The sequence below is a fragment of the Drosophila ananassae genome, chromosome 3L, assembly GCF_017639315.1.
Source record: "Drosophila ananassae strain 14024-0371.13 chromosome 3L, ASM1763931v2, whole genome shotgun sequence".
Taxonomy (NCBI): Eukaryota; Metazoa; Arthropoda; class Insecta; order Diptera; family Drosophilidae; genus Drosophila; species Drosophila ananassae.
The window spans coordinates 3,194,022-3,213,660 of NC_057929.1; the positions used below are offsets into that span (position 1 = coordinate 3,194,022).

At 46.8% G+C, this 19,639-nt stretch overlaps 8 protein-coding genes across 8 annotated transcripts; 5 read left to right on the forward strand and 3 right to left on the reverse strand.

Annotated features, from left to right (window-relative positions):
• Positions 1–83: 83 nt before the first annotated feature.
• Positions 84–2,257, forward strand: LOC6495523 (phosphate carrier protein, mitochondrial). The gene is made up of 4 exons (XM_014907861.3): positions 84–242; positions 847–1,056; positions 1,152–1,916; positions 1,975–2,257. Exons 2-4 carry the CDS (start codon positions 864–866, stop codon positions 2,139–2,141), a joined length of 1,125 nt encoding a protein of 374 aa, XP_014763347.1. The 5' UTR covers positions 84–242; positions 847–863; the 3' UTR covers positions 2,142–2,257.
• Positions 2,258–2,364: 107 nt separating this feature from the next.
• LOC6495524 (ATP-dependent RNA helicase DDX24) lies at positions 2,365–5,430 on the forward strand. The gene is made up of 5 exons (XM_001958997.4): positions 2,365–3,915; positions 3,972–4,091; positions 4,161–4,613; positions 4,669–4,852; positions 4,912–5,430. The coding sequence occupies exons 1-5, from the start codon at positions 2,490–2,492 to the stop codon at positions 5,168–5,170; spliced, it is 2,442 nt and encodes an 813-aa protein (XP_001959033.1). The 5' UTR covers positions 2,365–2,489; the 3' UTR covers positions 5,171–5,430.
• On the reverse strand, positions 5,166–6,736 carry LOC6495109 (sister chromatid cohesion protein DCC1). The gene is made up of 3 exons (XM_001958998.4): positions 6,606–6,736; positions 5,409–6,548; positions 5,166–5,353 (listed from the first exon to the last, which is right to left on the reverse strand). The coding sequence occupies exons 1-3, from the start codon at positions 6,641–6,643 to the stop codon at positions 5,254–5,256; spliced, it is 1,278 nt and encodes a 425-aa protein (XP_001959034.1). The 5' UTR covers positions 6,644–6,736; the 3' UTR covers positions 5,166–5,253.
• A 79-nt stretch (positions 6,737–6,815) lies between these two features.
• LOC6495525 (putative sodium-dependent multivitamin transporter) lies at positions 6,816–9,704 on the forward strand. Its single transcript, XM_001958999.4, has 2 exons — positions 6,816–8,075; positions 8,138–9,704. Exons 1-2 carry the CDS (start codon positions 7,094–7,096, stop codon positions 8,920–8,922), a joined length of 1,767 nt encoding a protein of 588 aa, XP_001959035.1. The 5' UTR covers positions 6,816–7,093; the 3' UTR covers positions 8,923–9,704.
• Positions 9,705–10,391: 687 nt separating this feature from the next.
• Positions 10,392–16,042, reverse strand: LOC6495108 (ATP-binding cassette sub-family A member 2). The gene is made up of 9 exons (XM_001959001.4): positions 15,803–16,042; positions 15,234–15,735; positions 14,018–15,160; positions 13,402–13,954; positions 12,392–13,348; positions 12,023–12,341; positions 11,780–11,965; positions 10,843–11,727; positions 10,392–10,776 (listed from the first exon to the last, which is right to left on the reverse strand). Exons 1-9 carry the CDS (start codon positions 16,030–16,032, stop codon positions 10,590–10,592), a joined length of 4,962 nt encoding a protein of 1,653 aa, XP_001959037.2. The 5' UTR covers positions 16,033–16,042; the 3' UTR covers positions 10,392–10,589.
• Positions 16,043–16,093: 51 nt separating this feature from the next.
• On the reverse strand, positions 16,094–17,101 carry LOC6507956 (40S ribosomal protein S18). Its single transcript, XM_001959002.4, has 4 exons — positions 16,986–17,101; positions 16,855–16,890; positions 16,543–16,728; positions 16,094–16,475 (listed from the first exon to the last, which is right to left on the reverse strand). The coding sequence occupies exons 2-4, from the start codon at positions 16,855–16,857 to the stop codon at positions 16,206–16,208; spliced, it is 459 nt and encodes a 152-aa protein (XP_001959038.1). The 5' UTR covers positions 16,858–16,890; positions 16,986–17,101; the 3' UTR covers positions 16,094–16,205.
• A 13-nt stretch (positions 17,102–17,114) lies between these two features.
• Positions 17,115–17,911, forward strand: LOC6508047 (DNA replication inhibitor plutonium). The gene is made up of 3 exons (XM_001959003.4): positions 17,115–17,238; positions 17,290–17,697; positions 17,753–17,911. Exons 1-3 carry the CDS (start codon positions 17,223–17,225, stop codon positions 17,854–17,856), a joined length of 528 nt encoding a protein of 175 aa, XP_001959039.1. The 5' UTR covers positions 17,115–17,222; the 3' UTR covers positions 17,857–17,911.
• A 111-nt stretch (positions 17,912–18,022) lies between these two features.
• On the forward strand, positions 18,023–19,189 carry LOC6508043 (proliferating cell nuclear antigen). The gene is made up of 2 exons (XM_001959004.4): positions 18,023–18,323; positions 18,382–19,189. The coding sequence occupies exons 1-2, from the start codon at positions 18,216–18,218 to the stop codon at positions 19,054–19,056; spliced, it is 783 nt and encodes a 260-aa protein (XP_001959040.1). The 5' UTR covers positions 18,023–18,215; the 3' UTR covers positions 19,057–19,189.
• Positions 19,190–19,639: the final 450 nt, after the last annotated feature.

A 19,639-nucleotide genomic window follows, 5' to 3' on the forward strand; every position in this document is an offset into this window, starting at 1 on the left:
CATAACCGCTTGGTAGCCGATTCGCAAACTATCCGCTTCGCGCCCACTCGACAACCCGGGCCGCAATCTGCTAGCTCTCGCTTTTCCATTGCATATATTGCATTTGATTTTCTGGTCTGGCGTACTACGAACGTTGTGTGGGTCCCCATCTCTCAGCCCAACAACAATAACCGATCTTCACTTCGGCTTCACTTCAGGTCTATCTGCACTCCACTTCCTTCGGTCCTTCCCAGCACTCTAAAGTGAGTAGTTCAGTTTTCAAAAGTTCGAAAACTTTTGTTTTCGAAACAATTATGAGGTAGCGAGACAATGTTCTGAAAACACTCTATTACGCAATCCATAAAAAGTGTTTAGCGAATTCTGAAAAAAAACAATAGTTATGTAAAAAATAATTGCAACCAAATATATGGTTATTAAAATATGAAAAAATGATAGCGCTTAGGGGAGAAAATATTTTAAATCATAAATAAAAGTAAAAGATTTTTTTAGTAAAGAGCTTATGCTATCTTAACATATGAACTTTAAATATGAACTATGTATATATTATTATTTAATTACATTAATTTATTATTCAATCTTGATAAGATCAACGAAAGATTCGAGCTTTTAAACGAAAAGTAACGTATGCTTCAAAACAGTTTCAATATTTTAAAATATTTTAAATTTTTGAATTGATATTTTATTACAAGATCTTTTCATGATATTAGAAAGGAAAAAGGGAAAACTTTATAATTATAGTTTATATTTTTAGTTGTTGCTTTTAGTTTTTGTTTTTTGGAATCATGGCGTTACATCATGACCTTAACCTTTAAAAACCTTTTTTCCCAATTTTCCCTCTATATTTAGAAACTTTTCTAGACACCATGTTCAAATCTCTGTTCGAGGCCGCGCAGAACTCAACGTTCAAGTCGCCATTCACCAGCGTCAACTGCCAGGCTGCCACGCCTGCCGCAGCTCCCGCCCCATCTGCCGTGGCGACTCCATCCTTCAACGATGTGTCCCCCCGCAACCTGACTCCCAACCACAAAATTGCCGCCGCGGCAGCTGCTGAGGGAGGTAAGTTTCAAAAATAATTCCCTGAAAATCCAAAAAAATATTTAATAATTTTTAAAATATAAAATATTATAAAAACATACCGTAATCTTTTCCAGATTCCTGCGAGTTCGGCTCGAACCACTACTTCCTGCTCTGCGGCTTGGGCGGTATCATCTCCTGCGGCTCCACACACACCATGGTGGTGCCCCTGGATTTGGTCAAGTGCCGCCTGCAGGTGGACCCGGCCAAGTACAAGAGCGTGTTCAACGGATTCCGTATCAGCTTGGCGGAGGAAGGCGTCAAGGGTCTGGCCAAGGGATGGGCACCCACTTTCATCGGCTACTCGATGCAGGGTCTGTGCAAGTTCGGCCTGTACGAGGTGTTCAAGGTAATGTACGCGGACGCCATCGGCGAGGAGAACGCCTTCCTCTACAGAACCGGACTGTATCTGGCCGCCTCGGCTTCCGCCGAGTTCTTCGCCGATATCGCCCTGGCTCCCATGGAGGCCGCCAAGGTTAAGATCCAGACCACTCCTGGATTCGCCAACACACTCCGCGAGGCTCTGCCCAAGATGACCGCCCAGGAGGGCATCTCTGCTTTCTACAAGGGCCTGGTGCCATTGTGGATGCGACAGATCCCATACACCATGATGAAGTTCGCCTGCTTCGAGCGTACGCTGGAGCTGCTGTACAAGTATGTGGTGCCCAAGCCTCGTGCCGATTGCACCAAGGGCGAGCAGCTGGTGGTGACCTTCGCTGCCGGTTACATTGCCGGTGTGTTCTGCGCCATTGTCTCGCATCCTGCCGACACTGTCGTCTCCAAGCTCAACCAGGCTAAGGGTGCCTCTGCTTTGGATGTTGCCAAGCAGCTGGGATGGGCTGGTGAGTATTTTCTGCACGATTAACCTTGGATTCGTTTCTGAAATGTGTATCTTTACAGGACTCTGGGGAGGATTGGTTCCTAGGATCGTGATGATCGGTACCCTCACTGCCGCCCAATGGTTCATCTACGATGCCGTGAAGGTTACCCTGCGCATGCCACGCCCACCACCACCAGAAATGCCCGAGTCTCTGAAGAAGAAGCTGGGCGTAACTGGCGAGCAGTAAACAAAATATAAGTTAATTGTTTTTAAATATAGAGCGAGCAGAATGTTTAACGAATTAACCTAAATTTGTATAAATAAACCACACAGTAAATAAAAAACTACACAAAAACCAAAGTAGATATTGCGAAGTTTTATTTATATTACGGATTCTTTAGTTTCAAACGGAGAATAGTTTTTAAATTAACCGCCAAGGTCTTTAGAATGATTTACAACACTGTAGGGCATAAGCATCAGCTGTTTAGTAACGACCCTGTCTGATATCAACAAATAGTAGAAAGAAGAAGAACTAGCACGCGGTCCCGCGGGCTGCTATTTTGTATTCAATTGTAATTAAAATAAATAACTGAAAATGGTCCAAAATAAGCAAAAAACTGCTAAGCCCCCAAAGGCCATAAAAGCCAAAGTCAAGGAGACTGCAGCGCCCAAGGAAGAAAACTGGCAAAAGGTGAAAATCAAGGGCCACGTGATATCCGATGATTTTGGTGGCTACGAAGGACTAATTGGCCTGGAAGTGCTTAAGGACTACGATGCGACGTTGGTCAAGTCGTCCCAAAAGAGGGTTAGTTCCAGGGATCGGGCAAAAGATATCAAGAAAAAGGCAAAGAAGCGGAAACAATCCAAGGGGAAAGGAGACGATTCCAGCGAGAGTTCCAGCGAATCGGAGAGCGAGGACGAAGAGGAGATTACGGCTAAGTCGAGCAAGAAGGCTCGTTTGGCCGAAAGGCATGCCAAGAAAATGCAGAAAGTTAAAGAGAAGCGGGAGAAGCGAAAAGAGCTACGTAAGCAGAAAAAGGGAGAACCCAAGGAGGATGCCAAGGACGACGATGAATCCAATGATGAGTATGCTCCAGATCGATTTGCTCTACTCAGGCCACCTCCCTCGGATGAGGAAGAAGATGAAAATGAAGCCGCACAGCCAGAAGATTCTGACGATGAAATAGTCCCTGAGCTGGTTTCAATCTCTAATGGAAATGGGGTAGATGTTTCCGCATGGAACGGCCTGGGGGTGCCAGCTCCGATTCTGCGCGCCCTAGGCGAGCAAGGTTTCAGTGCCCCCACTCAAATCCAAGCCCTCACCCTGCCCGCGGCTATCCACGGCAAAAAAGACATACTCGGAGCTGCTGAAACCGGCAGTGGAAAGACCCTGGCCTTTGGTATTCCCATGCTAGCGGGGATTATGGAGCTGAAGCAGAGGAATGTGAAATCTGGGATACGAAAGGCGCCAAAAACAAAAGGAGAAAAGCCGGCAGCTGAACCCGCCGACGATGAACACGAGCTGACACCCCCACCCGAAGAATTGGACCACGTATCCGGAGCCAGTGACGAGGAAAGCGACGTGGAGGAGCACAACCAGCGCATGCAGCGACCATTGTACGGCCTAGTGCTGACCCCCACCCGTGAGTTGGCAGTCCAGGTGAAGAATCATCTAGTTGCCGCCGCCAAGTACACGGGCATCAAGGTGGCTGCCATTTTTGGTGGTCTAGCCGTGGCCAAGCAGGAGCGAGTACTCCGTCAGTGCCCGGAAATCGTGGTGGCCACCCCTGGTCGACTCTGGGAGCTGTACTGTCAGGGGAACCAGCATCTGAGCAAAATCGAGGATGCAAGCTTCTTGGTGATCGACGAAACGGACAGAATGGTGGAAAAGGGGCACTTTGAGGAGCTGAGGAGCCTGCTTAAAGTTCTCAACTCTGACGAGCAGAAGAAGCAGCAGCGCCAGAACTTTGTCTACTCGGCCACGTTGACCCTAGTTCATGATCTTCCCGACCACATGCAAAGTAAGCTTGAGAGATTCTTTTTTAAATCAGATCCTTATCATTTTGTATCCTTTTAGAACGCAATGTGGGCAAACGACCCAAGTTTGTGAAGCAAACGGTGGACCAAAAAATCGAAAGCCTCATCGAGGAGTTGGGCATTTCCCAGCCGAAAATTGTGGACATAACAAGTAGCCAGCGTAGGTTTTTTTAAATCAAGAAACTATCCAGAAATAATATCTAATATTAAAACATTGCTTTTATTCCAGAGACCGCACAGACCCTAACCGAAAGTCGTTTACTGTGTCCACTTGATCAGAAGGACTACCATCTGTACTACTTCATTCAGCGTCATCCAGGCCGCACCATTGTCTTTTGCAACTCCATCGATTGTGTCAAGCGTCTAGCCACTCTCTTCGGTCTTCTAGACTGCAATCCTTTGCCGCTTCACGCCAACATGATCCAGAAGCAACGCCTAAAGAACCTGGAACGATTCCGTGACAGTCCCACTGGTCTGCTAATAGCCACTGATGTGGCTGCCCGTGGGCTGGATATACCCAATGTGGAGCATGTGATACACTATCAGGTGCCCCGCACCAGTGAGAACTACGTGCATAGATCGGGACGCACAGCTCGAGCCAACAAGCACGGCATAACAGTGATGTTTATGGAGCCAGGAGAAGTCAAGAGCTACGTCAAGCTTTACAAAACTCTGGAGAGGAGTGGGTACAGAAATAGTTGATGAAAAGATGTATTTATTTAAGATTAATTTTCCAGCTGAGGATCTCCCACTGTTCCCCATCTCAGAGCGCTTTTTGGGCGCTGTTAAGGAGCGTGTCAATCTGGCCCGGGACCTGGACAAGGAGGAACTGAAGCTGAAACGCGTTCAAAGCGAACGTGGCTGGATGAAGAAGCATGCAGAGGAAATGGACATGATCATCGATGGCTACAATGATGAGTCGTTAGTATTATTTGAACCTAACCATAGCTCATATCTAAAACTATAATTTATACGATTAGTGGCAGCGACCAGGATGAGGATCCTTTTGTGATAGAACGGCGGCGCAATCGCCTGAGAGTGGAAACAGTTCGAGGTCAGCTACAGGCCCTTCTGGCTCAGCCCATCTTCCCCAGGGGATTCAGCTTCAAGTATCCCAGCAGCGACGCCGCCCAGCTGACCACCAGTCACACCCAAAGTGCCGTGGAGACCATGAAGGCGGCAATTGAGGATCAAAAGCAGGCCAAAAAGGATCGAAACAAGCGCAAGCGCAATGCCTAGGACGAACTTAATATTATTTTAATGGATATAATGCTGTACATTGATGATTTAAGAAAGATTAAGCTACGAGGTGGGTTGTATCCTCAATGTTTTGAAACATAGTAACGGACACCTCCTTCAGTCAACGACCGGGCGTGTTTGGCCAGCAACTGTGAGACGGATAAAGTAGGAGTTGTGAAGCACCTAAAGGAATTAGGGACTTTAGGAAAGAAAAAATCGAAAAATATACGTGACTTACTCTATGTACGGTTCCATTTCAATTAATGTCCATTTCTGTTTCGCCTTGAATAGAGACTTCATGCGATCGTTGATATTGGTGGGCAGCTGCTCCTCGGCCAGCGATCGGATGCAGGGCTGGGCTCCTTCCTTGTCGCAGATTCCCAGGCCACGGAGGTATTTCAAGTCACATACCATGCCCTCGGGCAGCGCCTCTTGCCAAGTTCGCATAAACTCCTCGTTGCGGAACCTCAAACCTGGCTGCAAAATGTTTTGGGCCACAATCCTGGCGACCAATGACTCTTGGTATTGAAACTTGTCCGGACAACGTTCGCTGGGCACGGTGTAGATGTCAAAGAGCCCGGACACAACTTCTTCTGGAGCGATGCCATTCAGGGAGCTTATAGTTTCCTCCCTTTCGACTTCGTCCAGGGCCCAGGAATTTTCACTGATTAGTCCAAGCATTAAGTTAATGGTTCGGTACTCGTACTCATATTCCATGACCCGGATGTGACCATCCAGCTCCATGGCGCGATAAAGTTGCAATCCTTCCATGAACTGTGCCCGGCTGCACTGCACGGTGTCCAGAAGCTGAGGCAGGCTGAAGAGCAGTTTCCTCTCGATACAGTACTCGTTCTCCGGGCCGGAATAGCGGGTAAGTTGCAGCAGTTCACCTAGCTTCCGGAAGCGAGGCTTAATCTCGCGGCACTCGAAGTATTCGTGGAACACCTTCAGTACAGGGCGCTGCTCCAGAGTGCGGGGTACTTCCAGTTCGTCCTCAGTGCTGTCATTCAAACTCCTCTCCAGGGAGGCGTTGGCATTGCCCGTCCTCGGACTCTTTAGTGGCGAGGTACTGGTGGCAGCTGCAAACTTTAGATCTGGCACCAAAAGAAGGCTGTTGGAGATCTCAGCTCCCTTGACGTCGTAGGTTCGCTCGTCTGTGCACAGCACTACCTTCTCGTTAAGGCCACCTTTGAAGTGGAGGGTCTGGCCGTCTCGTATTTGCTCCAGCATATGGGTGTCCAGCTCCAGGAGGCGCAGGTTTTCCGAAGCAACGTCCGCCGAGGGATAATACAGCGCCTGGGTGAGCTGCGTCAACTGCCGCTCGTCCAACTTCGCATGTTTCACAATGGCTTTCACATCCTCGGGAGTACGCATGTACCTAGTTTATAGTGTGTGTTTAGGGCTATATGTGCAGACTAAACTAAAATCTACTTACGATTGGGAATCATTCTCGTCTATCTCCATAGACTCCATTTGGAAAAAATAATGAAAACAATTGGAAAACAATTAGAGCGGGAAATAATTCAATGATCGATAGGATTTTAGTAAGCTTGTGTGTTATCGATAAAAAGTATCTCCAATCTAAAAAAAATATACCAAAAAATACTAAAAATTATCAGAGCTTTTTTATGGATTTTTAAAAGGTCTGATAAGGCCTGCTTGTTATTATTTAACGGCCAATGGTCACAAAGCTTTGGAAGAACACGGATCGAATTAGCGGATAACTACGCGATTACGTCCCCACGTTGTTGTTTTCGTCCGCAGTCGTGCACTTTGCGCGCACTTAGCAAATCGTTGACTCTGGAAAGGTCGTTACGCGAGCTCCGACTCCCACTGAGCTGTGCCCGTGGAAAAATCAATTCACTGGTGCGGTGACGTCTCCTGGCCTGATAAGCGGCGTATAAACAAAAAATAGCAAACAAGATGCCCGTGGGAACGTTCGATGGCTGGGATGCGGCAGTCCTAATCAGCATCCTGGCCGTGTCGGCACTGATTGGCATATATTACCGTTACACGGGCGGCAAACAGAAGACCACTCAGGAGTACCTAATGGCCGACCAGAGCATGACCACCTTTCCGGTGTCCTTTAGCCTGATGGCGAGCTTCATGTCCGCCATCACGCTGATGGGCGTCTCCAAGGAGTCGTACGAGTTTGGGACGATGTTCTGTGTGATAAACATATCCTATTGGATCAGCACTCCCATCGCCGCCAACATATTCCTGCCGGTGTTCTACAAGATGCGGATCACCAGCGTGTACGAGTACCTGGAGCGACGCTTCGGTCAGGCAACCCGGCTGGCGGCCTCCCTGGCGTTCACCATTCAAATGATGCTCTACATGGGCATTGCCTTATACACCCCGGCCCTGGCACTGGAGGCAGTGACTGGTATTCCCCGGACCACGGCCATTGTGGTTATTGGACTGGTTTGCACCTTTTACTCTACTTTGGGCGGCCTGAAGGCGGTGCTCATCACGGACGTATTCCAATCGCTGCTCATGTTCGCCGCCATCTATGCGGTCATCTGTGTCTCGGCCATCAAAGCCGGCGGATTCGCGGCTATCTGGCAGGTGGCTGTGGAGCGGGGCCGTGTTGAGATAGATAACTTTTCGCTGGATCCCACTGTGAGACACACCTGGTGGTCGCTCATAATAGGCGGCATGGTCACCTACCTCTCCCTCTATGGAGTTAACCAGACGCAAGTCCAGCGGCTCCTGAGTGTCCGGAATTTGAAGAGCGCCCAGTCGGCGCTGTGGTGGAATCTGCCCATCCTGGGATTGCTGAGCTTCAGCACCATCTTAGGTGGACTGGCCATCTTCTACTATTACCGGGACTGTGATCCGCTGCTCGAGGGCCGCATCAAGTCGCGAGATCAAGTCATGCCTCTGTTCGCAGTGGACACTATGGGTGAGTTTAACGACTTCCTTCGTTGGGTACTTTTATCTTGGAACATTGTGTTTTTATTGCAGGTCAGTACCCCGGCTTGTGCGGCCTCTTTGTATCGGGAATTTTCTCGGCTAGTCTCTCCACGATTTCCTCTGCGGTCACCTCTCTCTCGGCGGTTACCCTGGAGGATTATCTGAAACCACTGTACAAGGTGGTTTTCAGACGCACCCTTCTTGATTCCAAGTCCACGCTGCCCACCAAAGTGATGGCGTTCGTCTTTGGAATTCTTTGCATTGGACTGGCGTTTGGAGCCGGCTACCTTGGCGGCGTTCTCCAGGCCTCTCTGATCATATTCGGAGTGGTGGGAGGCCCTCTGCTGGCCATATTCACTCTGGGAGTTTGCACAACGCGGACGAATCAACGAGGCGTGCTGTTGGGATTCCTATTCTCATTGGTAGTCGCTTTTTGGGTGTCCTTCGGCGGACCCAGGCCGCCCATGCAGTCCCACCTGAGCTTCAGTACGGCGGGCTGTGAAAATGGAACCGCCCTGGTGTCAGAAGCCCTACGCCTCGGGACGCAGACCAGCCAAGTAGTCAGTGAGCCGCAACACTACTTCTGGCTGTACCGCCTCTCCTACATGTGGCCCTGTGTGATCGGGTACGTTTTGGCCGTGGCCGTTGGCTACGGCAGCAGCATCGTGATGCAAAAACTCGGATGGGCAGAAAACCCACAAATATATTTGGACAAGTACCGGAAGGAGCTGGACTACGACCTCTTTGCTCCTGTCTTTTCGCGTCGCTGGCGGCGCCAATACGAGCAACGAAACCAAGCCACGCAGGACGAAACACTCACCAAGTTGAATCAGTAATGGTGCTCTCAGGCTAAGTTTTAGAATATTGTATTTGTAATGTAAGAGAATTTCCAGAAGGCGTGTCGGTTCAGTCCGATTAGGGATGTCGTACCTAAAAGTGCATAACATTGTGACCTTTTTGTATACCTGCGTGAACTAATACAGATCGACCAATCAGAGTCTTCCATATACAAGTAAACTACAATAATTGTTAGCTAATTAGAGAAATGTTCACAAGAGAATCACTAGAATAACCAGTTGGATGTTGGATAGTTATATTTAAAAGCGAAGGGGTGTTCCACCTGCCAACAAGACTTTCAAATGCATGCTATGGAGATCAAATGTAGGCCGATTACTTTCCGATGCTGGGGATTGACAGCCACAATGCCCGGCACAATTTTTTAATTTCTTGAACGGAATTTCATTTTATACATTACTTAATTTAAATTAAACCTGTAACTATAAGTTTATTGATATTTTTAAAGCTTTGTAATATTGTCTAAGCAATACTATTATTTATTGATGAAATCCTATATTTAAACAATACGGAGCTCGAGGTCAGGGCTATATTTATAAACTACAGTGGGCACCCCTAGTAATAGTTGCTGAAATGTTCTTAAATCGAAGCACACTCGCTGCACAACATTGTGACTATTTTATATATACCTCATACACTCATACACAAAGATATATACTTTACAAGCTGTGTTGCAGTAGAACAATAATAACTTAGGCAGTGCAAACTATTATTTACATTTGTGAGAACTGCTGACCATTAAGAGTAAATGTTCTATAAAGCATATGGTTTGTTTTGAATTCGAGAATGTAACGCTAGACTCTTGGAGCTTCTACGGAGGGGGGTTGTGTTACCCAAAAATCACGATTAGCTTGGAACTTCCTCCGATAAGCAAATCGTACTATCAGCCAAGGTTGGTGGAAGCTCTCCCAAAGTTGCGTGTTCGATGAGGAATCTATTTTGGAGCTGCTACCTTTCCCCCATTGAAGGTTGCGCCATGACGGCACAAAGTCTAATTGAGGGCTATAGGAAGCAAATTGCTTAAAATTGATGAAGTCGATGGGGTCACCATGTGAATGGGTTTGCCTGTAAACGAATGCCAATTGAAATAGTCAAATCATTAATTGTTTATGTCCACATTTGTCATATTCGGCTGTGGTTGTGGAAAGTTTTCTGGTCGACGGGGTTCAAAGTACCACTGGTCTCGCCTGACCCATATTTTTTTGGCCAACGAAAGAAGAACCCAAAGTATAAGGCCCAAGAATAGTTATGGTTGGGGTTTCATTCATTGAATTTTGAATACTCTTTTCTACTAATTTAAGGCATGAAAAATTGGTTTACCTTTCAAAAACCTCTAAAATACATTTCTTTTTTGACCCCCAGACTAGTCTGAGATCTAATCTTTTGGTGTGGAATGATAGTAACATATGTAGTATATAGTGTTTCGTTCAGGTTTCACTTTACCGACGTCGACAACTGATGATTCGGCGAAATCGATTGATTTATTTACTTTTATTTGTTTAGCGTTTATGCAGACTCCCGGCTCGATTTATTAGCAAAATATATCAGAAGCTTTCACATTAAATAGTTCGGTTGGCGGTGCGATAAGGGTTCTTTGGATAAGTTCGTTGCTCGACGCATACCACTCATGTACGAATATGAATCACGATCATGGATCCACGTGGTGCTTGCTGATGAAATCCAGAAACACATCCTCCAGGGTGGTGTGACTAATTGAATAGTATAGAACTTGCATCCTGTGCTTGCGGGTCTCCATGTAGTGGAATAGCTTCGAGTACCTTACTTTGTCCTTTGGAATGCTGAATATGATTATTCCGCGGTATGTATACTTGTGGCTGAGGAGGAAATCACACAGAATAAATAATTAATTGAATTGGTAATAGAAAATAGTTCCAAGCCACCTCATTTTACTGTCGGGGTGGTCGTCGAGAAACTGGATCTCAACTTCCCGTAACAGTTTCTCGTACATGCTCCGCATCTGTGATTCCGACTGTCGAGATTCCCCATCGTTCAGTCTTTCAGCGGATACAGGCCGCCAGTCCAAGGAGCTGGATGAGCTCTCTCTTAGCAGTAGAGGAGTGTCACCTAGCCAAGTACTTTGCCTCAGTTTCAACATACCATCAAATCGCTCAAACTCCTCTTTCGCATCGGCAAGCTCTTCCTTACTTCCCACCTTCACCTTCACATAAATGTTCTTATCGAAGCGATTCTTGAGTCGAGTCAGGCTACCATAGCAGAGCAGGGAGCCGCGCTCCAGGATGCCCACATTGGTGGCCAGAACCTCGCACTCTTGCATGCTGGTGGTGGTGACCAGTATGGCGAGCCCGCCGAGGCGCAGGTTGTCCAGCACATGCCAAATGGTGTACTTGGCGTTCATGTCCACACCGGCGGTCGGTTCGTCCAGGCAAATGAGGGTCGGCGCCATCGAGGCAATGGCCAGCATTAGCTTCCGTTTCATCCCGTTGTTGCAGTTGCCGATTGGCGTATCCAGTTGCCTGTCCAGAAGGAAGGACTGCTCCATATGATTAACAACGTTTGGGATCAGATTCCGACGAACACCGTTGATGAGACAGGAAAAGTGTAACATCTGTCGACCGGTCATGTAGTTGGCCAGTGTTGGCTCCCTTGGACAGAAGCCTACATGGCGAAGAGCCCTCCTGTTCCTTTTCACGTTGAGCCCCTTGATGTAGATGCCACCCGCTGTAATGGGAATCTTTCCCACAATCATGTAAAAAGTGCTTGACTTTCCCGCTCCATTCCTTCCCAGCAGACAGAGGCACTCGAACCTGCAAGAGGCAACAAGGATAAGAAATAATCATTATATCCCCTTGAACTCACGAATTCAAATCCACTGTTAGACATTGCACTGCCACGAGATCATTGTAGCGCTTCGTTACCTTCCTTAGGATTAGGGGGAAATTAACGAACTTATTTTTGGTTATATCATCCATCCTTTGGCGGAGTCGCTGCACCTCTATGTCCTCGTCCTGCGTGTTTGGATGAATTTGTTCGTTTCGTATGGCTCTGAAAAGTAAACATTAGTATACATCTTTACAGGATAGATCCAGCTTTGGACCCAACTTTAAACAGTAGGCAATGCGCCGGGGAATCCACGAATAAATCACCAAGAGAAAGTAAACAATGCCGCTGATGAGCAGATAGAGAAGCTCTATATTGTTGTATAGGACCGGGTTTCTGGACATGTGGGCTCTATCTATCTTTCCTGCCTTCCGCGCCTGTTCAGAAACACGTCCTTGGTAATTGTAGAACCTCTCGTCCTCCGTCAAAATATTCTGTTCACCACAAAACAGTGCATAGTGCGGCAGGATCAAAAGAATGCATTCGAAAACCAAGAAGCGCCTCTTCTCCTTATAGGGATGAATAAATATGGCCACCACGCCTGCAAAGTATGCAATTATATTTGAACCGGAAGGATGTCCGTGGCCTTACCCAACATATTGATGTACATGACGAGGCTGAACAACGATCCAATATTGCCCGAAAACAGGCTTATCAAGTAGGTGAACGCAATGGCTGCATATCCAAAGGCCAAAAGTAATATCATCATGGGCACGGCCGTTCCTGTGGTCAGGCCGACGACCAAAATCAGGGAAAACACCATCACCATGTACGTGCTAAAGTCCCAGGCCATGTGGGCCATCCAGTAGGTGGCCCGACCCATTCCACTGCTTAGCTGGAGGTGCCGCAGATCCGTCTCTCGCTCCAGCACCGGCATCACGGCAAAGGTGGCGGTGGCCAAGACCAGGTAGAAGCACACGAAGCTGGAGAACTCCACGGAGTTGAATTCGTTTAGACCAATGACCACGTCGGTGAAGTGATCCTGCCGTGGCTTATTCACGATCTCTATATCTATGCCGGCCATGTGCTTTCCGATGGCTTGGTAGACTAGACCCAGAGAAAGGGCAGACCCGTGCTCCAGCATCGTGTTCTGCCAGGCGATTACAGTTTTGTTGCCCAGGTTAACAGTGATACCGCAGAGGAATGACTGCTGCAACTCCATTTCATACTTCAGCATGTGCGACAGGGCGAAGTTATAGATGGGTTCTTCCTCCGTGTTAATCACCATGGCCTTTTGATCCTTCCCCATTTGTGTGTAAACGTTGATTAGCTCCACATTGTCGTCAATACACTCGGTCAGCAAGACACGGTTCGTGTAGTTCTGCATATTAGTCATTACCTTGGGGTGAGGTGTGCCAAGGATCCAATAGAATAAGAATTCGGAAAGGAACACCATAATAAAGGTAAGAATCGGGAACAGGATCATAACAATGTAGAGTCCTTGGTGTCGTTTTGTAAAGATCCACTTCTTGCCCAGGATGGCCCGCCACTGATTATGGACAATTTGGATGGGATTATCCTCCCGCACATCGAACGATGGCAGCAAATCTGCATGGACATGGGACATCAGATCTCTAGAAAGCACTATTTTAGATACTTACTGATCAGGGAGCCAAAGGGCGATGCCTGCGACATCCGCAAAACTGAGATGCTACGGTCGAGGGCCGCATGCATTTCCTCCCCGATCCGAAAGAACATATTGCTTAGGGTTGGGGCCTCCACACTAAACCCCGTGATCTTCAGATTCTCCAATGATTCCTCCAGATCTCCGAATAGGGTAGAGAAATCTCGGATGTTCTTTGTCGGTAGCATGTAAGAAACTTGTAAATTGTACTCTTTGTCCAACACGATATCCGGAATGCGCTTCTGCAGGAAGTGAGTAACCTCCGACACCAAACAGGAGTCATCCTTCGTGCAGGTCAGCTTGAAAATGGCTCCCAACTCGGGGGCTTGGGTGAGAAAGGCCGGAGTACCATAGCCAAACACTCGACCATCGCAGAGCATTACTATGTTGTCGGCCAGGATTTCGGCCTCGTACATATTGTGGGTGGAGACAATGATGCAGCGACCCATCCTCTCCTTCCGCAGTAGGTCCCACATATCGCGGCGAACCAACGGATCCATGCTGGTGCCCGGCTCATCCAGCAACACAATCTAAAAGAAACCAATCCCCGAAAGTATGAATCAAAAGTGTGGTGGAACTACATCGCTTCGAACCTTCGTATGTCCGCAGAGGGCACAGCAAACGGAGAGCATCCGCTTCATGCCAGATGACAGTTCCTGCACCGTGTGACTGGCATATTCCTCCAGGTGGCAAACTTGCAGATATCTTTTTGTTTCCTCGGCGGCATCCGATCGGTTCATGCCCTTCAGCCGGCAATAGAAGTTGATATGCCATTTGACCTTGTTTTTCTCGAAGAGAATGTTCCGCTGGGGACAGAAGCTCATCGATTGACGTGCCTTGCTCGTCTCCCTATCCATATCATAGCCATTGATGATCACCGTGCCGGAAGTGGGTCGGACGATACCGGACAGCATCATCAGGATCGTAGTCTTGCCCGAATCGTTGTGACCCATGATGACTGTTATCTCATCTTGATAACAGGTCAATGTGAAATTGTCGACCACCTTGTTGTTATTGTAAATCTTAACTAACTTCCGAGCCCTAATGACGAGCGGTCGGTCGCGATGTCCCTGTTCTTGATCAACGCTTTCACTTTCCACATCGTCGGCTGAACGCTTCCGCGGACACCAGAAGGAACGCTGAAAGGGAAAATACCACTTGCGGGGCCGAATACCTCTAAGCGCCTCTACGTAAAACAGGACAAGAATGCGGAAAACGCTGCCCAGTAGCATGATCAAAATGACGATTCCAATGCAGAAATGTTCCTCCTGATCACTGTACGTGAATATGTGATCAAACTCCATGCCCCGATAGAGGGTCTCATGTTCGATTAGCTGATGCAGTCCAACGGTTAGGGAGCTATAGAGGAAGAAGCAGGAGACCAAGGTCCGAAGGAAGCTCCCCTGGTACCCTTTAAGGAGCAGCCGCCACGGCAGCCAGCTCATCAGGTGCAGTATTAAGATAGCGATCTGCACCATAATGCTGTCATTAACGAAAACCGAAATCATGAAGGAGGAGCATAGAAGCTCCACTATGTAAACTAGAAGGAATGTTAGTATGACAAACATGTCCGCTTTCGGATAGAAGCGCCCTTTCTGCAACATCACCAAGAGCACGGTGGGTAAGGCCAACAGGACAAAGCCGATGATGAACCAGGACGTCCAGTGGATCCAGGAATTGACGTGCATCAGCTCCAACATAGCCGTCACGTGCTCCTGCCTGTCGCGAACAATCAGCTTAAAGGAGACAATAAGAAAACCTTAAATACACTATGTGGAAAAATAAGATATGGCTCCCCTCCCCCTATACCTGAGTCAGAAAGGCAGCGGATATGGTGAAGGGCAAGACCAGAAAGCCGGCTAGAGAGAGCCGTCGTTCGTTCAGCTCGGACTCCGAACTCCAGGGTCCAGGAAGGTGTTCGAGGAACACCTTTGGCATTGCAACGCTACTATTCTTCTCCCGAATCAGAGCCTCGCTTAGCTTGGACTGGACTATGAGGAAACCCTCGAAACGGTAGTAGTCCGCAGTGAGATGTAAATGCCTGTACAACGCTCCCGTTTCCCACATCATCTTGGGCGTGGTGCGCAAATGTTTGGGGAATAATATCGACACAGTTACCTTGCTCGGCAACTTGGTAATGTCTATTAAGTTATCATCAAACTCTATGCCCACAAACCCATCCTCTTCCGTTAGCTCCTCGATCATGGAAGTACCATTTTTGAATCCCCTGAATTCTTTGGGGTCCAACTCCATCACCATAAATCGAATAACACGATCGATGACATCGTTAGTTGGCGAATAATAAATTGACCTGATATCGAAAAATCACAAAAAAATGTTCGTCAAGGCAGTCCCTGAGCAATGTGACATATACATACGGCACATCGGTTCTTATATCAATGGGCGGTGGCCGTTTGTATACTTCATCCGTTGTCTTTCGGGCCAGGAAAATCGTGGTCGAGTAAATCACAAACACTATCATGGGACCCAAGATGATGATAAGAGTGGTGAGCAGGTTTCCCACCTGGACACGGGCCGTCTTGCAAATGACCAGCCACAGCACGCAGACGCGGCTCTGGTCCTTCGGAGTAGACGGATAATTTTGCATGATCGACGAAATTGTTTTTCGTACACAAGCAGCACGCAGTCGAAATATAACAAACTTCACATATACTCCGCACTAAAACGTTCCCGTTTCCGTTTTTTCTTTTATTTTGTTTTGTTTTATGAAAAAGTTAAAAGTAGAATCCGGCAATCTCGCAGAGGGAACGTTGCAGCAGCTTACTTCTTCTTGGACACACCCACGGTGCGACCGCGACGACCGGTGGTCTTGGTGTGCTGGCCACGGACACGCAGGCCCCAGTAGTGGCGCAGACCACGGTGGGAGCGGATCTTCTTCAAACGCTCCAAATCGTCACGCAGCTTGGAGTCCAAGTTGGAGGAGGTCAGCTGCCAGTATTTGCCATCGACGATGTCCTTCTGCCTGTTAAGGAACCAGTTGGGAACCTTGTATTGCAGGGGGTTCGAGATGATGGTGACAACCTTGTCAACCTACAGTTTTAAGAAAGAGTGGGCGGGGATTTAGTTGATGCCATAGGTTTGCATTAGAGCGACTTACCTCCTCCTCGGTGCACTCACCGGCACGCTTGGTCAGATCGACATCGGCCTTCTTCAGGACGATGTTGGAGTAACGGCGACCGACTCCCTTGATGGCAGTCATGGCAATGCCCACCTTGCGCTTACCATCGATGTTCGTATTCATGATACGAAGGATGTGCTGGAACTTCTCTGGGATGACGAGCGACTGCAAAAACAAAGAGGAACAAATTAGCAACATAAATACAGCTTTTTGCAACAAACATGGCTGTGCAAAGTGAAGCACCTCTTCTTGCTAGGTGCACCCGAATTTTCATTGCCCCCAAACACTTACCATTTTGTTTCACTAGCGATCAATTCCACGTCGGATCTGGAGGATGGGGAAAACAATTTATTTACAATAAAAGCGCTTAGAATGGTATAAAATAAAGAAATAAAGGGCAAAGCCACGTGGGGCGTACGTACCTAGGCGAAACGAGAGGTTAAAAAGAAAGAGACCAAATTAGATGCCTGCTTAGATAGCAAAAAAACCTGACCAGGGCTACCATACAAATTTTCAGTATTTTTTTTCAAATGATAGTTGGTAACACTTTTATGGTATCGAAACGGTGAGAGTGACCGTTGGGGGGCAATGCATCAAGGGCTAAAATTCGCTCCAACACAAATAAGCATTTTTGAAACTCCCGTTATAAGCGAATAAATATGGGCGAATTAAATGGTAATAAGAGAAATTATACTTAAACAATTAAGCATATATTTTTCTATAAAGCTCTCAGTTGCGTGGGGCAGGATGACCTCGTGACCTTGCGTATTGTGTGCACCATGGCACAAAACAAGCGAAATAAATTGAGCCTTGAGGATGTGGACGACTATGGAAACACCGCCTTGCTAAAAGCCTGTTATCTAGGAAGATTCGACTGCGCTCGCACTCTGCTTCATTTCGGGGCGAATATATTTGCTGTTAACTATTTTGGACAAAATGCTCTTACTCTGGCAACTTGTGCCGGCCATTTGCCACTGGTCCAAGAGCTGTTGTGCCGACGATCGTACCAGGACTTTAATCGGTCCTCCTTGATTCCAGCTTTATGCGTGGCTGTAATGAAAAAGCATGCCGCTTTGGAAAAATACTTCATCGGACTGGATCCGGTTGGTGTTCATAGCACTCAAACCGTTCATGGTGGGTCATTTCATATCATTTATAAGTTTTTGAAGTTATTTTTTTATCACTGCAGGATTGGGAGTTGGCGACCTAAAGAAAATGGTAACTGAAGCAGATCGTCTCAACAAGCGTCGACACCCTACGCCACCAACTTTTCTTAATTGCAAATTCCGTTAATCAAAAGTGTCTCATGTATTGGAAATTATTTATTTAAAAATTTAATGCGCTCAAGTGACTAAGATTTATTATTTAGTGTGGGAAAACGCTAAAATCGGGAAAGTTGGCAACTCTGATATTATCGGCCAGCTGTTATCGATACCATCACTGGCTTTTCACATCCCTATCCCGCTCATTTAGCCCGCCTGATTACTAAAAATTTGCACACGTTCTTCATTCATTTAAAGATCACTGACCAGTCTGCATTATAAGGGCTTGAAGAGCGATTTTCTTGGCTTAATCTGTCAGTAATCAGTTACAGCGACCCGACCTTAAAGCCTCTGTACAATTCCCACTAATAAACAATCAAAAGAAGCAAAATGTTTGAAGCTCGCCTGGGACAAGCCACCATTCTGAAGAAGATCCTCGATGCCATCAAGGATCTGCTCAATGAGGCCACCTTTGATTGCAGCGACTCCGGCATTCAGGTAAGTCCCGAATTTCCATCTATTGGGGAAAACCACTAAAAGCTTTTTAAACCAACAGTTGCAGGCCATGGACAACTCCCATGTGTCCCTGGTATCGTTGACCCTCCGCTCCGATGGCTTCGACAAGTTCCGCTGTGATCGCAATCTTTCAATGGGCATGAATCTGGGTAGCATGGCCAAAATTCTCAAGTGCGCCAACAATGAGGATAACGTGACAATGAAGGCGCAGGACAATGCCGATACAGTGACCATCATGTTCGAGTCTGCCAACCAGGAGAAAGTGTCCGACTATGAGATGAAGCTAATGAACCTCGACCAGGAGCACCTGGGCATCCCAGAGACTGACTTCTCCTGCGTGGTCCGTATGCCAGCGATGGAGTTTGCGCGCATTTGCCGCGATCTGGCACAGTTCAGTGAGTCTGTGGTTATCTGCTGCACTAAGGAGGGCGTTAAGTTCTCGGCCAGTGGTGATGTGGGCACTGCTAACATCAAGCTTGCTCAGACTGGATCCGTCGATAAGGAAGAAGAGGCCGTCATCATCGAGATGCAAGAGCCTGTAACACTCACTTTTGCCTGCCGCTACCTGAACGCCTTCACAAAAGCCACTCCATTGTCCACTCAAGTGCAGCTGTCGATGTGCGCAGATGTCCCGTTGGTGGTGGAGTATGCGATCAAAGATTTGGGTCACATACGCTACTACCTGGCGCCCAAGATTGAGGATAACGAGACATAAACCAGCCGCCAGGAGCATTTTCATATTTATTCCCCCGCTCGTAATCACTCATCCTCTTACGTACAATTCATTCCTATGTTTTAAGCTAAATATGCATTTTTGATTCAATAAAACCTGTATTGTGTAATGTTAATAGTTGGTTTTTGGTTATTGAAATTTTATGAAGAGCTGAGAAAATTGATTTTTAATCAAGAGGATGGATGAAGGATTTAAGGATGATCTGTGGAACTACAAATCTGTATTCCCTCTGTTCTGAATCCCTTCTAAAATTGGAACTATCTGAAGAATTAAGTTTAATATTGATGGTAATTAATGTCTACATAAAAGAATATTTACTTACGGAAGTTTTAGCTTTCAAAATGGTATTTTCAGCCTAAAATTATGCAGGGATCAATTTTAGAAGTCAAAATTTTATCGTTATTAACTATCTTTATAACCAACGAAAGGAGTAAAAAAGGGACTTAAAATAAACCTTCATTTTTTTTAGTATTATTAAAGATTTACTGAATTTATTAAACATATTTATTAGAATTCATTACTTTTTATATCGAATATATTTTTTTAACAACCCATATAAATGAAA

Coding starts and splice junctions, on each gene's coding strand:
- LOC6495524 (XM_001958997.4), top strand. CDS start 2,490: ATGGTCCAAAATAAGCAAAAAACTGCTAAGCCCCCAAAGGCCATAAAA. Junction 4,092..4,160: donor GGACATAACAAGTAGCCAGC/GTAGGTTTTTTT, acceptor CTTTTATTCCAG/AGACCGCACAGACCCTAACC. Junction 4,853..4,911: donor GATGGCTACAATGATGAGTC/GTTAGTATTATT, acceptor TTATACGATTAG/TGGCAGCGACCAGGATGAGG.
- LOC6495109 (XM_001958998.4), bottom strand. CDS start 6,643: ATGGAGTCTATGGAGATAGACGAGAATGATTCCCAATC. Junction 6,549..6,605: donor GACGAGAATGATTCCCAATC/GTAAGTAGATTT, acceptor ACTATAAACTAG/GTACATGCGTACTCCCGAGG. Junction 5,354..5,408: donor GAAATGGAACCGTACATAGA/GTAAGTCACGTA, acceptor TAATTCCTTTAG/GTGCTTCACAACTCCTACTT.
- LOC6495523 (XM_014907861.3), top strand. CDS start 864: ATGTTCAAATCTCTGTTCGAGGCCGCGCAGAACTCAACGTTCAAGTCG. Junction 1,057..1,151: donor CGCGGCAGCTGCTGAGGGAG/GTAAGTTTCAAA, acceptor AATCTTTTCCAG/ATTCCTGCGAGTTCGGCTCG. Junction 1,917..1,974: donor CAAGCAGCTGGGATGGGCTG/GTGAGTATTTTC, acceptor GTATCTTTACAG/GACTCTGGGGAGGATTGGTT.
- LOC6507956 (XM_001959002.4), bottom strand. Junction 16,476..16,542: donor GTGAGTGCACCGAGGAGGAG/GTAAGTCGCTCT, acceptor TTAAAACTGTAG/GTTGACAAGGTTGTCACCAT.
- LOC6508043 (XM_001959004.4), top strand. CDS start 18,216: ATGTTTGAAGCTCGCCTGGGACAAGCCACCATTCTGAAGAAGATCCTC. Junction 18,324..18,381: donor GCAGCGACTCCGGCATTCAG/GTAAGTCCCGAA, acceptor TTAAACCAACAG/TTGCAGGCCATGGACAACTC.
- LOC6495108 (XM_001959001.4), bottom strand. CDS start 16,032: ATGCAAAATTATCCGTCTACTCCGAAGGACCAGAGCCGCGTCTGCGTG. Junction 15,736..15,802: donor GATATAAGAACCGATGTGCC/GTATGTATATGT, acceptor TTTCGATATCAG/GTCAATTTATTATTCGCCAA. Junction 12,342..12,391: donor CATGTACATCAATATGTTGG/GTAAGGCCACGG, acceptor CATACTTTGCAG/GCGTGGTGGCCATATTTATT.
- LOC6495525 (XM_001958999.4), top strand. CDS start 7,094: ATGCCCGTGGGAACGTTCGATGGCTGGGATGCGGCAGTCCTAATCAGC. Junction 8,076..8,137: donor GTTCGCAGTGGACACTATGG/GTGAGTTTAACG, acceptor TTTTTATTGCAG/GTCAGTACCCCGGCTTGTGC.
- LOC6508047 (XM_001959003.4), top strand. Junction 17,698..17,752: donor TAGCACTCAAACCGTTCATG/GTGGGTCATTTC, acceptor TTATCACTGCAG/GATTGGGAGTTGGCGACCTA.